A 15,744-nucleotide genomic window follows, 5' to 3' on the forward strand; every position below is an offset into this window, starting at 1 on the left:
CTCTTAAAAACATCAGAAGTAATTCTAAATGCAACTCTATTAAAAGTTTTCACAGAATAACAAAACGACTTCTTTTTTTTTTTTTTAAAGATAAAAAAAAGTTTGAACTATCTTTAAATAAGAAATGTGAGAACAGTTTAACAGAACTTCTTGTTTATTATGTCTTTAGCGAAACAGATAAAAATATTTGCAAAAGCATAGATAAAACAAACTACACAAAAGGCCCATCTTTATTGCCAAACTGAACAAACTTATCTAAACTACATAAATGGTTTCACGATATTGCCATATTGAACAAACTTTTCTAAACTACCCTCTTTTTGAATTTTTAGCTTCATGTTTTTAATTTTGTCTTTAATATGGCTTTGGTAGGAGTACTTTTGCAAGACATGAATGAGCTTGTCACTGCTATGATTTGCCAAGATGCCAAGGTAATCTTTGTACGAGCAACTTGAGCTTACATCTGTAAACACGTCTTGCAAGATGTATGCCAACACCAAAGCTGCACATCGTGGAAAACTTCTGGTGTTGAACCATTCGTTGTGGCCAGGGCAAGCATTCAGCTCTTCAACTATTTCATCTAAAATTTTACAAACTCAAGTCATAACACAAAGTGATTAAATCAAATATTCATTTGGTTCTGAAGTAAGACAAGATTTATTCTGTTTTTTTATTTATTTTTTTTTGTTGACCTTATTGTTTGCACTGATAGCAATAACTGGTTTTTGAAAGATTACCTAAATGGCATTGGCTAACTTCTGCTTTGTTTTCCTTTGTTCTTGGCTGAGTTGATCCTGAAATAAAATAAAACCATGTTCATTTTTCTAATTCATAAAAACCATCAACAGTTTCTAAGTGTTAGAGATGATAACAAGCTGTGCATGATTTCTAACGGTGATGTTTCTAACTTCATCATTAGAAATCGGGTAGACACAACTTTCTAAAAGTGCACTTAGCAATGATGGCTAGTTTTTGTTAACAGTTAACCATCTGAAATTGTGCAAGAAGAGGTTTGTGTTTATATATCTTTGTATAAATTAGGTTTTACATTACCGATGAGTTCTTGAGTGAAAGATGGCATTTCCAACTTGATTTTTTTTCTTCTTGGATCTTTTACTTCTAAAACATAATCAGTTTTAGTATCATTCACTTGTATAAACATTTAAGCAATCACAGAATTAGTCCTGCAACAAATACATACACACTTCTGTGTTGTTTTTTTGTTTTGTTTTGTTTTTTTTACAGCTCTAACAATAACAATAGGGCAAGGAGTTGATTTGGGCATTTTCATTTTTTGAAAGCGTGTTGAGATTTGCATAAAAATCAAAAATCAAAAATCAAAAAGAATTTACCTCAGGATGTAGAGGCAAGACTTTGGCTAAATAGGCTACCAACAGATTGAACAGCATAAGGTGAGAGCTGCTTTGCAAGAACAGTACCAGCCTGTTGGACAGGAACAGCTGAAACTGGATCAGATGAAAGAAACAAACTGGGTTTGGCCAATGTTTGCTGAAAAGCAACAAGGCTAGGAGTCAGAGGAACAGAAAAGACCTCTTTTGAAGGACAGAAAGCGACTTGCTGAGAAGGAGAAGCAGAAACAGGTTTGGCAACCACTTGCTCATTAAAGTAAACTGGAGAAAGTTTTGCATGGTGTTCAATAAAATCCGGTTCATCAGGAAATAATGTTAATGCAAGAGGAGAACAAGCTGTGCCAACAGGAACAGCTAGAGTCTGATCTACATCCATACAAACAGCTTGTTCGTTAGGAACTAGTTGTGCAAGAGCAGGGGATAGTTCAAGAACTGGACCAGCGATTGTTTGTTCAGATGGAACAGACGAAACAGGAGTTGAGGTAGGTTCACACAAGAAATCTACGGCATGGTCGTTGCTATCCTCTAAAGGAACATTGTTTTCTACAGCTGGAGAAAACGGAACCACTGTGGTACAGCTGAAAGTAGCAGCACATTCTTCAGAGTCAGAACCGGAGTCTAAATCTTCCTCAAAGATGTCCTCAACCTCATGAAAACCGTACTCCTCTGCATTAGTTTGGAGCCAGTCCATCACATCCTTCTCCTTCTTTGGTGGTCTCTCAGACTTTTCAACAGTCAAAGACTCTATGACTCCGAAGGACTGTCCGATGCCCAGGGCAAAGCGCAACTCCTCTGCAGCGTTCCACTGGGACACATAAAAGCTATCCATTGTGTTCCTGCTGTGCTTCATGTAGAGTGTAGCAAACCGCTCGCGATCTTCTTTGCTGTTGTTGGCAAAGTAAGTGGCTATCGAACCGCGAATGCAAGTGGGAGTAAGACGCTTCATGGGAATGTTTACTTGGCTTTTTCTGAAGCAGGACGTCAGGCAAGAGGAGATAGCAGAGGAACCCATCTGGTAAACAGGCACTCTAGTTGCACCGAGTGTCACACATTCGTCTTTGTTGGGTCTCATCGATGGAAAAAGGGGCCTGTAGCAGTCGCTCAACTCCAAAACAGTCTTGGTGTCTGCAGCCATGTAGTGAGAGTCGTTGACAAGAAGGTCTCTGTATCTCAGCAAATAAATATCGATCAACACTTTCAAGTCGTTCGGCACTAGAATGTTTTTGGCTCCGTACTTGTATGCTGTTTTGTAGCGCTCTTGCACAATGCAATATCCACACTCACTCTTCTCAGCAGCCATGTAGTCTCTAATGTTTAAAAGAGCAATGTTAGATTTTCTTAAACTGTTAATTACAGTGACAGAGAGCAGAAGATGGTTTCGTAGAGACACAGCATTGTCTCTAGTCGGTGTAAGAGACGGCTTTCTAATCGATTCCACTAACTGTCTTACGTATGCAGACTTGCCATATTCGTTCAGCAAACTGACATTGATGATGTTGATGCATTTTTTGCTTTTCACAAGGCTCCTCCTCAAAGAACGAAAGGGCCTCAGCACTTTTTGTAACTCCTCCACCTTGCAGCGCAAACGTCGGATGGCCTCATGAGAAAGTCCGAAATAGACATTCCTGGCTTCACTGAAACGAAACAGGAGACAAAGGTAGACAAGGCGGTTGTACAACGTGTGACAAGACATGGCTTTTGTTTGGTCAAGTTCACTCAGCTTGGAATTGAGCTGAATGTTTTTAAAGTGCATGGAAAAGTATCTATCCTCCAAAACGTTGGAATTGGTGAGAGCGTTCGGGTGCAGCGTCAGCGTGCTGTCACAACATGTCAATATTTCAACAACTGCATTTTTGTAGATCTTTGCTTGTGACAAAGTGTTGTTGTTGGCTACCACAAGCCACTTTTCAAAATCTCTGAAGAGCTCATCTGCTGACTGGTAATAAAAGTGAAAAGCATCTTTGTCCAGCTGAAACAAGAGTCTCTTATCTTCTGTCAAGACGGAGGAGTTGGAAACCAAGTGCTTTAAGGAATTAAAATCAGAGTCTAGGACGGATTCGGTGTTCAGCTCTTTGTTTTCTACAGAGGTGCATTGGTTTGCAGAAGGAGCCTCGGACGAACCAGCAACTGATGAGGGCAAGCTTAAAAGAGGATCAGAGGAAAGAACCGGAGAAGAAAAAGAGGAGGAAGGCCCAGGAGCAGAGGATGCAGAGCCTGATGCAGACGCTTGTTCAGCTACTGGCTTAATACCAAAGAAGGCAGGTCGAATAAATTGAGGGACATAGAGCTTGTCGTTGTCGTATCGCTTTGCCTCTGCAATCTTTTGTTTGATCGTCTTGGAATCGTAGAAATGAGTCTCTTTCAAGTGTATGTCCAGTCGGTCGTAATACTTCCAACATTGCAAACAGGGGTAAGGTTTTGGACAGCCGGACTTGCGTTCGAGACGAGCATGCTGAAACTTCCTGACCATTGCAGAGTAAAAGATGGAAGCTTCATCCAAAGTCCAAGAATGATCTTTTTTAGTCAAGTGTCTTTTAATGCTTGTGGAGGAATGTTTGCACAAAGGCATCGGACAGCTAACAGCGTACCTCTTCTTGGTACCATAGAAAGGTACAACCCTGTTTACGGAGCCACACGCTGCAACTAATGCGGCCCTGACTTTGTTTTTGAGCTTTAAGTCTCTCTGTTCTTGTGACTGCCTTCTTTTCTTTTTTTTCGCTTTAGAGTTCGGAGAAGGGGCAACAACAGTGTTGTTTTCTTGTGAAGAAGACATGTTCAGGTGTTTGTTTGCAACGGTTTATGCTAAAAAAAAGAAGACAGTTAGTGAGAGTGTTTTTCTTCTGCCTGCATCCTGGAATCCTGGAATGTTTACAACTGCAGGGAAGAGCTGTGTTTTTTCGAATCCTCTGCAAAAGAGAAAAAAGAAAGAAAAGAGAGCAACAAGAAGAAACAAAGTTTCCACTAGCAAATGAAAAAGAATGAGAGCAACTAGCATTACATGCATGGTGGCAGCAGTGATTGCTATTATGAGAAGGAGAATGAGAAAAAAAAAAAAAAAAAAGAAACAAATAAATAAAGAGATGGAGTTTGAGAGGATCTCGCAACCATATGACTCAAAGAAAGAAACTGTGTTGAAAAAAGGCAAGAGAGGGCAAATAGAACTTGCTAACAAGGACAAATGACAGACATAACTACAACAGTAACAACTCTCATTGCAAGCATAATAACAACAGCATCAGCATCACTGACTCAGAGAGTGTTGACATAACAAAAAAGAAAACAAAAGTACAAGCCAAGTGGGGGAACATTAACAAACACTCATTGCAACTATAACAACAACAACAACAACAGCAACAGCATCACTGACTCAGAGGGTATTGATAAAAAAAAACAAGCAAAACAAAAACAAACAAAAAAACAAATAAAAAAACAAAACAAGCAAATTGGGTGAACAGTAACAACTCTCATTGCAAGCATAATAACAACAACAGCATCAGCATCAGCATCACTGACTCAGAGAGTGTTGACAAAATAAAATAGACAATAAGCAAGCAAAGTGGGTGAACAGTAACAACTCTCACTGCAAGCATAATAACAACAACAGCATCAGCATCAGCATCACTGACTCAGAGAGTGTTGATAAAATAAAACAGATTATAAACAAACAAAGTGGGTGAACAGTAACAGCTCTCATTGAAAGCATAATAACAACAACAGCATCACTAACTCAGAGGATATATAAAAAAACAAACAAACAAACAAACAAAACAAAAACAAAAAAAAACAAGCAAAGTGGCTGAACAGTAACAGCTATCATTGCAAGTAAAATAACAACAACAGCATCAGCAACATCATCACTGACTCAGAGAGTGGTGATAAAATAAAACAGATTAAAAAACAAGCAAAGTGGCTAAACAGTAACAACTATAAATACAAGTAAAATGACAAAAGCAGCAACAGCATCACTAACTCGCAGGGTGTTGATAAAAAAAAAAGCAACAAACAAATAAAGCAAGCAAAGTGGGTGAACATTAACACTCATTGCAACTATAATAACACCAACAGCAACAGCATCAGTGACTCAAAGGGTGTTGATAAACAAAAACAAAGGCACAAACAAAACAAGCAGAGTGGGTGAACATTAACAACACTTATTGCAAGCATAATAACAACAACAGCATCAGCATCACTGACTCAGAGAGTGTTGATAAAATAAAATAGATTATAAACATGCCAAGTTTGTGAACATTAACAAACACTCATTGCAACTATAACAACGACTACAGCAACAGCATCACTTACTCAGAGAGTGTTGAGAAAAAAAACAACAAAAAAAACAAAAACAAAACAAAACAGAAAACAGAAGTACAAGCCAAGGGGGGGGGGGGGGAACATTAACAAACACTCATTGCAACTATAACAACAACAACAGCAACAGCATCACTTACTCAGAGGATATTGATAAAAAAAAAACAAACAAACAAACAAACAAAACAAGCAAAGTGGCTGAACAGTAACAGCTATCATTGCAAGTAAAATAACAACAACAGCATCAGCAACATCATCACTGACTCAGAGAGTGGTGATAAAATAAAACAGATTAAAAAACAAGCAAAGTGGCTGAACAGTAACAACTATAAATACAAGTAAAATGACAAAAGCAGCAACAGCATCACTAACTCGCAGGGTGTTGATAAAAAAAAAAGCAACAAACAAATAAAGCAAGCAAAGTGGGTGAACATTAACACTCATTGCAACTATAATAACACCAACAGCAACAGCATCAGTGACTCAAAGGGTGTTGATAAACAAAAACAAAAGCACAAACAAAACAAGCAAAGTGGGTGAACATTAACAACACTTATTGCAAGCACAATAACAACAACAGCATCAGCATCACTGACTCAGAGAGTGTTGATAAAACAAAATAGATTATAAACAAGCCAAGTTGGTGAACATTAACAAACACTCATTGCAACTGTAATAAGAACAACAGCAACAGCATCACTGACACAAAGGGTGTTGATAAACAAAAACAAAAACACAAGCAAAGTGGGTGAACATTAACAACACTCATTGCAACTATAACAACAACAACAGCAACAGCATCACTGGCTCAAAGGGTGTTGATAAAATAAAGAAATAAAAACAAAACAAGCAAAGTGGGTGAACAGTAACAACTCCCATTGCAAGCATAATAACGACAACAGCAACAGCAACACCATCACTGACTCAGAGAGTGTTGATAAAATAAAATAGATTATAAACAAGCCAAGTTGGTGAACATTAACAAACACTCATTGCAACTATAACAACGACTACAGCAACAGCATCACTTACTCAGAGAGTGTTGAGAAAAAAAAAACAAAAACAAAAAAAAAACAAAACAAAACAGAAAACAAAAGTACAAGCCAAGTGGGGGAACATTAACAAACACTCATTGCAACTGTAACAACAACAACAGCAACAGCATCACTTACTCAGAGAGTGTTTATAAATAAAACAAAAAACAAAAACAAGAAACAAAAATACAAGCCAAGTGGGTGATTACTAACAGCGCTAACAGCAGCAACAACAGTGTCTTTAGAAACAACAAACAAGTACAACAGCAACAACTGCTTTTACAGAGTATAACAATAACAACAACATGGCACTAACAACAACAAAAGGGTTGGAATAAAAACCTGTAGGCAAAAGGAGAGCTGCATTCAGACAAGATCGATTACAAAGAGGCTCTTCTTTAGGACAGAGGAGAAACTGCTTTTGAGGGACAGAGGGACTTTTGTTGTTGTTGTTGTTGTTGTTGTTGTGCAGAAACCAACAAACTTTTATTGAACCGAATATAACCGAATATAACCGAAAGTCTTGTTTGCTTCTGTTTTGTGCCATCAAGAAGGGAAAACAAAACATCACAAAACAAACGAAGCAAACGAAACAAACAAACAAACAAACGAACGAAACAAACAAAAAAAAAAAAAAAATTAAAAAAATTAACAAACAAACAAACAAACAAACAAGCAAACAAACAAAAACAAATAAGAATAACAGAAAACGCAGTACCGAAACCTCGCCATTTTTTATCCTTCCTCAAGCTTTCTCTGGGCGCCAAAGACCGAGAAAGTTGAGCAAACGTGACGTTGAGGGGGGGGGGGGGAGGGGGGTACTTAAGGACAGCAGACCGACCAATGGCACGCTTAGGAGAGACCCACGTGAATGCTACATTTTCTTTCTATGTACGCTGAATCCGCTCAAAGTCTGGAATTTCCAGCATTCACGTGTCATCACTCCAGCCACCAGATTGGCCCACACTTTGCACACTTTCAAGACTAGAAACTCACTTGTGCTCAATTTGAGCAAAAAAAAAAAAAAACTAAGTCTCGCATGGCGACAACTTTTCCAAAAGCAAACAAAGGCAAACGAAGGCAAACGAAGAAAAAACAAAAACAAATAAACAAAAACAAAACCGAATAGGGAGAGAGAGAGTGAGTCGACTCATTTCTTTCGACTGCCTTAAACGAGAAGTCTAAAACGTTTAAAAGTTGAAAACTAAGTTTTTTAAATGAACTGCACCGAAAAAACTTTACGACAGTTTAGCTGGTTAAAAACGCAGAGGAAAATATTTTATAAAATTTAAGCGTTCTAAAGATGTCCATTTTTGTTTTTGTTTTTTTTATTTTGGTTTGTTCCTGGCTTGTTTCTTTCTTTAAATTCTAGCGATCGAGCATATTTGAACGGTTTCATCAACCTGTCGGCGCACGTGCTCGAGAGCTAGAACTTTGATTGCTTCTGTTGTTGAGAATTGAGAATGTCCGAGCAGGTTTTTTTATCGATTTCATCGCTTGTGGCGAGGCAAAAATCAAAACGCTTTTTGGACGAAAGAAAAGAGATTAAAAGGAAAAAAGAGAAGAAATAAAAAAACAAAAAAATAGATTATGTGTTATGAACATTTATTTTCTCACGCGATGACGTCTAGTTTTGTTAGAGTAATTAAAATATGGTATCAAGTTTGTAATTTCTATCTTATTTTTAGTTACGGATAATTGCCAATTATGTCACGTTTAGTATACACAACGCTGTTTTCTTAATAGCAATATGATACAAACAAGTTATAAAAAAAAAAGCGTTCGCTCGATCTTCCTTAGTCAGTTGAACAAAAAGAAATTTTCACAACATATGATTGATTTGGTTGTCCTAGCAAGCTGTTTTAGCAAACGGCTAGAGGTTGCAACTGTTGTTCATTGAAAACGAAAAATCTAGCGTCAGCAACAAATTTTTGAATACATAATGTACGCAAAAGTGGCACTAACAAATGAAAATGTAAAAAAACTGTTTACCTTGATGCCAGACTCGCAGAGATGTTGTCGCTCGTTGCTATCGACTGCGAACAGCTTTGTTGTTTTTCGAAGTGCCTCTTCATTCTACTTATAGCCGAAGTTTTGGCTTCGAAAAAAAATACGAACGTCGTTAAGCTCAACGAGCTGCTTTAATTGTTGTTCGTGCGAAAACGAAATGCTTAAAACGGATAAAAGTGTTGGCGTAATTACACTTTTTGACCGCGATGCAGTTTGTCAACTCTAGCGTACTTTTTTGGCTCGTGGAGCAAAAGCCTCATGATAATAGCAAAGGCTTAAAATGTCTTAACATGTCAGCAAAGGCTTAATATGCTTAATAAACTGTGGTTAAGTTTTTGCGGTGCAGTTCATTTACAACTTAATTTGCAACTTGCTGGCACAAGCAAACGTTTATGACTTCTCGTTTAAGACAGTTGAGCGAAATCAGTCGACTCACTCATTCTCCCTTTTCTGTTTTGTTTTTGTTTTGTTTTTTTGTTTTTGTTTTTGTTTTTGTTTGTTTTTTTTTTTTCTTTGTTTGTCTTTTGTTTAAAATGTAAAAAACTCGAAAGGAAAGTTGTTGCTTTGTTTGCTTATTGAAAGTTTTCGCCAGTTGCAAGACTTAGTTTTGTTTTTGTTTACTTATTAAAATATCGAGGAAAATATTTGAGGACATCGCATTCTAATGGTGCCTTTATAACAACATCTAACGATTTAACGTTTAATGTTGTGCTCAAAAAAAAAAATTCCTTTTATATCTCTCAATGGTCTCCAACGATAAAACTGCCGACCAATCGCAACGATTAAACAGCCAACCAATGGCAGCTCAATGGTCTCCAAACAAGAGACTGCCGACCAATGGCAGCTCAGTGGTCTGAGAAGTGAGATCATTCGATTTCCTTTTATTATCTCCAGTTTGAACTAGTGCTTGGCTTGTGGTGCAGAAACTAAAACTTCCCGTTTTTGTATTTTGTTTTGAATTTCTTTGCTTTGAGCTTTTTAATCGATCGATAGCTTTAGGAGAAAAGAAGAAACCCCTCTGACGAAGTCTTGGCTTTTTTAAAAACGCTCAAATTTTGGCAAACAAATCTCATACAAAACGCTACTTTGATGTCAAGCTTTCGTTACTCCCTACTCCCTTCTAGCGGAGGGCGGCAAAAAGGTGTTGCATCCTAGAGCTAAAAGTGAGGAGGGAAGCAAGTTTTTTTTTCGTTTTGTTTGCTTTTTTATGTTTTTTGTTTTTTTGAGGGGGGAGAGTTAGAGGGTAAGGGGGTTAGGATTAGAGGGGGTTGGGGTTACGGTTTGGAAACCTGGGGACGAGGATATCAAGCAGGAGTTTAGTGTCCACGAGGGGCGTCCTTCGGTTGTAACGTGCCGCTAGGTGCACGCGTCTAGTAGTTTCGTTGCATCGACCTAGAGGAGTTCTCCGAAAGGTCTTGCGCTTTGGGCTCGGGCAAACGGCCTGCATCCATTGTAAACACGGTCTCTGCCGTTAGAAAATCGTTAACCAGGCTTTTGTGAGCTTTAACAACCATCCCTTTGAGTTTAAAACGAACGTTTCCCCAAAAGCCATTCGAGATGGAGGTACTCACGGAGGTTTGTTACGGTAACAACCCTGTGGTTTGCCATCTTCTTTCTTTCCGCAGCGTCGCAAACGGATCGGCCGGTCTCTTAGGTGACGAAAAAACGTCTGATCTCTCGACTGGAATGCTTAACGTACTAAGATTAGAAGAGTTAGTACTAAGAGTCGCATCTGGCCGCCGTAATTTTCTTCGATGATGTACTTGAAAATTTCGTGACGTCGTTTTCAAAGCTCTAGGGTCGATTTTAACCTTCGACCTTAAAGTCGATTTTAGCCTTCGGTGTGGCTCTGTACAACTTTTGCGGTGAAAAAGCTTGCGCGGAGTCTACAGTTGTATTTAGCCGACAGACGCTAGCAACGCAGAAACAGAATGACTCTTGGGCGGCGCAAACAGAGCGTTCAGCAAATTTGTCGCATTTTACGTCAAAGCGGACAATCTGCACGACAAATAAAGCTAACTTTCTCCTTTGCCTAATATGTTAACGGATGGCCAGGAACAACCTTGGTCTGTAATGAATGAGTTCGTTTTTCCATTCGAGGCACTAATTACTGCAGTTTTAAAAGTCACCTAAAGTATAAGCTCATCTCTCCATTCAAGAAAAACAAGCATCAGAGTTTCGGAAAGTTTGCATGCACGACACCACCATCGATGGTACTTAAACAAACAGAAAATGAATTGCAAAACAGAACCACTGAATTGCAAAACATAACAACGGACAGCTTGTAAAAAGCATGGTGATGAGCTTCTTCAATCCAATCAAGGAACCAAGCATCACAGTTTCGGCAATGGTGCACGTGCAAATCAGCAAACTGTGATACTTAATCAAACAACTTCACTGTTTTGCTTAGTTTAAGAACGGATGGCTAAGAACAACCTCGTTAGTGAGTATGAAGTCATCTCTTCATTCAAGGAATTGATAATCAGAGTTTTAGAAGTCTCTTACGTGCGATACTACTATCAACGGTACTTAATCAAACAGCCTCTCAGAATGGCCTAGTTTGAGAACGGAAGGCTAGGAACAACCTTAGTAGTGGGTCATCAGTTCAACTTTTCATTCAAGGAATTAAGCATCTAAAATCTGAAAAATAAAAAGAACAGCTCTTTGTTAGAAGTTCTTATTTTTATTTTTCCTCAACTTCTATTTCTTTTCTTTTTTTACTTTTTTTTTTTTAATGATAGTTTTTCTTTTTTTTTATCTATTTTGTTCGTTTAAATTAATACAACAGGCGTTTTAGGTCGTTTCTGTAACATTATTTAACACTTTAAATTGTAATAAATATTTGAACAGAAGAAAATCCCTTTCGTAACGTTAAAATGTCATAAGAACATTTCATCTTTACCAAATACGCTTGTAAAAATAGTTTCACTTTTAAAGTTTGTTGTATATGTCTTTTAATTTAGTGAATCGCAATTTGGATTTTCTTAGGCGCACATCTACTTTAGTTGCTTTTTCTTAAAGAAAGGTCACCAGAGTTTTCTTACACAGCCCCTGCAGCATAATCTTTAACAAAATACTCTTTTGAAAAGTTTTACATTGAAATAAACAAAAGCCATTTGCGTAAGTAGAGATAACTTAGAGAATAAAAAGTGCATAAACGCCTCGCTACTTTGATGAAGAAGAAACGGATGACTAAATGCAACTTTTTAATTTCGTGTGCTATCTCTTTCGATTAAGGTACTTTTTGAATATTTTTTCAAAGAAATGTTAGCGTAGTTTTCCTTTTTTAAATTTAAATCATGTTTAAAGGTAGTTTTTGAATGTTTTTTCAAAGAAATGTTAGCGTAGTTTTCATCTATTAAATCTAAATCATGTTTAAAGGTAGTTTTCGAATATTTTTTCAAAGAAATGTTAGCGTAGTTTTCCTCTTTTAGATCTAGCTTATGTTTAAGGTAGTTTTTGAGTATTTTTTCAAAGAAAAGTTAGCGTAGTTTTCCTCTTTTAGATCTAGCTTATGTTTAAGGTAGTTTTTAAATATTTTTTTAAAGAAAAGTTAGCATAGTTTTCCTCTTTTAGATCTAGCTTATGTTTAAGGTAGTTTTTGAGTATTTTTTCAAAGAAAAGTTAGCGTAGTTTTCCTCTTTTAGATCTAGCTTATGTTTAAGGTAGTTTTTAAATATTTTTTTAAAGAAAAGTTAGCATAGTTTTCCTCTTTTGGATATAGCTTATGTTTAAGGTAGTTTTTAAATATTTTTTTTAAAGAAAAGTTAGCGTAGTTTTCCTCCTTTAGATCTAGCTTATAATTCAGGTAGTTTTTGAATATTTTTTCAAATAAAAATTAGCAAAGTATAGTTTATTTAGCATGACATCACAAAATACTAAACTCAAAAAGGCAAGATAAAGTATAAGATAAACGTAAAATAAGATATAGATGAAACAAATGTTAGGCTGCATAAAATCAAAAACTGCATTGCCTATCATAAACACAAATGTCTAGTGAGAGCTTTTAAAGTTCGTTCTTTTCGTCTTTTAATTTGGTGAATCGCGATTTGAATTTTCTAAGGCGCACATGTCTTTCAGTTGCTTTTTTCTTAAGGAAAGGTCGCCAGAGTTTTTTTACGCAGCTCCTGCAGCATAATCTTTAACAAAATACTCTTTTGTATATCATTACATAGAAATAAACAAAAACCATATGCGTAAACAGAGATAAATTAGAACGCAAAAGTGCATAAAAAGCCTCGCTACTTTGCTATAGAAGAAGTGGATGACTAGATACAACTTTGTAAATTCGTGCACTACCTCAATGGATTAAGGTATTTTTCGAAAGTTTTTTAAAAGCATAAATAGCGTAGTCTTCCTCTTTTAAATCTAGCTTATGTCTAAGGCAGTTTTTGAATAGATTTTCAAAGAAAGGTTAGCGTACTTTTCCACTTTTAAGTTTAGCTTATGTAGCTTGACAAAACAACACACAAAAAGACAAGATAAAGTATCAGATAAACGTAAAATAAAATATAAATGAAACTAAAGTTAGGCTGCATAAAAAACAAACAACTTAATAATCTACTAGACATGTTTAAGTTGAATTAAGTAAAGTCCTTTGCGCAAATTTGGGTAAATAAGAGAGTAAAAATCCATAAAAAGAAGAAGTGGATGAGTAGATACAATTTTTTAAATTTGTGTGCTATCTCTATTGAATAAGGTAGTTTTCGAGAGTTTTTTCAAAGCAAAATTAGCGTAGTGTTCCTCTTTTAAATCTAGATTATCTCAAAAATAGATTTCGAATAGTTTTTCAAAGAAAGGTTAGCGCAGCTTTCCTCTTTTAACATTAGCTTATGTAGCTTGACATCACAGAACACAAAAAGATAAAATAAAATATAAGACAAACGTAAAATGAAAAATAGATGTAGCTAAAGTTAGGCAGCATAAAAAACCAACAACATAATAATCTACTAGGCATGTTTAAATTGAATTAAATAAAATCCTTTGCGCAAAAATAGGTATGTTAGAGAGTAAAAGCGCATAGAAAGCCTCGCTACTTTGCTGTGAAAGAAGTGGATGACTAGATACAACTTTTTAAAATCCTGTGCTATCTCTATCGATTAAGGTAGTTTTCGAAAGATTTTTCAAAGCAAAAATAGCGTAGTCTTTCTCTTTTAAATCTAGATTATGTCTAAGGTATTTTTTGAACAGCTTTTCAAAGAAAGGTTAGCGTAGCTTTCCTCTTTTAAGTTTAGCTTATGTAGCTTGACATCACAAAACACAAAATTCAAAAAGACAAAATAAAATATAAGATAAACGTAAAATAAAATATAGATGAAGCTAAAGTTAGACTGCATAAAAAAACAACAACGTAATAACCTACTAGAATCTAATAAAACCCTATGCACAAATGTAGGTATGTTAGAGAGTAAAAGTGCATAAAAAGCCTCGCTACTTTGTTTAAGGTAGTTTTTGAATAGTTTTTCAAAGAAAGCTTAGCGTAGTTTTCCTCTTTAAAGTTTGGCTTATGTAGCTTGACATCACAAAACACAAAACACTAAAAGGAAAGGTAATATAAAAGTTAATCGTAAAATAAAATGTAGGTGAAATAAATGTTAGGCTGCATAAAAGAAAAAAAAAATCGTAACATAATAATCTTCTATATATGTTTGGATTGAATTAAATGAATTCCTTTGCGTAAATATAAGCAAACTAGTGAGAAAAAGTGCATAAAGAGCCTCGCTACTTTGCTGCAGAAGTAGTGGATGACTATATGCAATTTTTTAAAATCGTGTGCTATCTCTATCGATTAAGGTAGTTTTCGAAAGTTTTTTCAAAGTAAAAATAGTGTAGTTTTCCTCTTTTAAATCTAGCTTTTGTCTAGGGTAGTTTATGAATAGATTTTCAAAGAAAGGTTAGCGTAGCATTCCACTTTTAAGTTTAGCTTAAGTTGCTTGGCATCACAAAACTCAAAACTCAAAAAGAAAAGATAAAATATATGATAAACCTAAAACATAATATAGATGAAACTAAAGTTAGGCTGCATAAAAAACCAACAACATAATAATCTACTAGGCATGTTTAAATTGAATTAAATAAAATCCTTTGCGCAAATGTAGGTATGTTAGAGAGTAAAAGTGCATGAAAAGCCTCGCTACTTTGTTAAAGGTAGTTTTTGAATAGTTTTTCAAAGCAAGTTTAGCGTAGTTTTCCTCTTTTATGTTTAGACTATGTAGCTTGACATCACAGAACACAAAGCTCAAAAAGGCAAGATAAAATATAAGTTAATCGTAAAATATAGATGTAACAAAGTTTAGACTGCATAAAAAACCAACAACATAATAATCTACTAGGCATGTTTAAGTTGAATTAAATAATGTCCTTTGCGCAAATATAGGAAAGTTAGAGTAAAAATCCATAAAAAGCCTCGATACTTTGCTGAAGAAGAAGATGACTATATGCAACTTTTTAAAATTGTGAGCTATCTATATCGATTTAGGTCCTTTTTGAGTACTTTTTCAAAGAAAAGTTAGCGCAGTTTTCCCCTTTTAAGATTAGATTATGAAGCTTGACATAACAAAACACAAAACTAACAAAGGCAAGATAAAATATAAGGTAAACGCAATATAATGTATAGATGAAACTAAAGTTAGGCTGCATAAAACAAACGGGTAACAATACTCTTCTATGTATGTTTACATTGAGTTAAATAAAATCCTTTGCGCAAATATAGGTATGTTAGAGAATAAAAGTGCATAAAAAGCCTCAGTACTTTGCTGTAGAAGAAGTGGATGAGTAGATACAATTTTTTAAATTTGTGTGCTGTCTCTATCGAATAAGTTAGTTTTCGAGAGTTTTTTCAAAGCAAAATTAGCGTAGTGTTCCTCTTTTAAATCTAGATTATCTCAAAAATAGATTTCGAATAGTTTTTCAAAGAAAGGTTAGCGCAGCTTTCCTCTTTTAACATTAGCTTATGTAGCTTGACATCACAGAACACAAAAAGATAAAATAAAATATAAGACAAACGTAAAATGAAAAATAGA

At 35.7% G+C, this 15,744-nt stretch overlaps 1 protein-coding gene across 2 annotated transcripts; it reads right to left on the reverse strand.

Annotated features, from left to right (window-relative positions):
* Positions 1 to 325: 325 nt before the first annotated feature.
* On the reverse strand, positions 326 to 7,484 carry LOC149892684 (uncharacterized). Of its 2 annotated transcripts, none has more exons than XM_090080089.1 (5): positions 7,431 to 7,484; positions 1,353 to 4,172; positions 1,054 to 1,119; positions 738 to 794; positions 326 to 580 (listed from the first exon to the last, which is right to left on the reverse strand). In XM_090080089.1, the coding sequence occupies exon 2, from the start codon at positions 4,141 to 4,143 to the stop codon at positions 1,354 to 1,356; it is 2,790 nt and encodes a 929-aa protein (XP_089936215.1). In that variant the 5' UTR covers positions 4,144 to 4,172; positions 7,431 to 7,484; the 3' UTR covers positions 326 to 580; positions 738 to 794; positions 1,054 to 1,119; position 1,353. The 2 variants fall into 2 exon arrangements, with proteins under 2 accessions (XP_089936215.1, XP_089936216.1); XM_090080090.1 differs by lacking the exon at positions 7,431 to 7,484 and adding an exon at positions 6,340 to 6,752 and having other exon boundaries at positions 1,353 to 5,628.
* Positions 7,485 to 15,744: the final 8,260 nt, after the last annotated feature.

Source organism: Hydra viridissima, unplaced genomic scaffold, assembly GCF_058129835.1.
Source record: "Hydra viridissima isolate aposymbiotic clone 2 unplaced genomic scaffold, HvirCarnegie_v1 scaffold_2, whole genome shotgun sequence".
Lineage (NCBI taxonomy): Eukaryota > Metazoa > Cnidaria > Hydrozoa > Anthoathecata > Hydridae > Hydra > Hydra viridissima.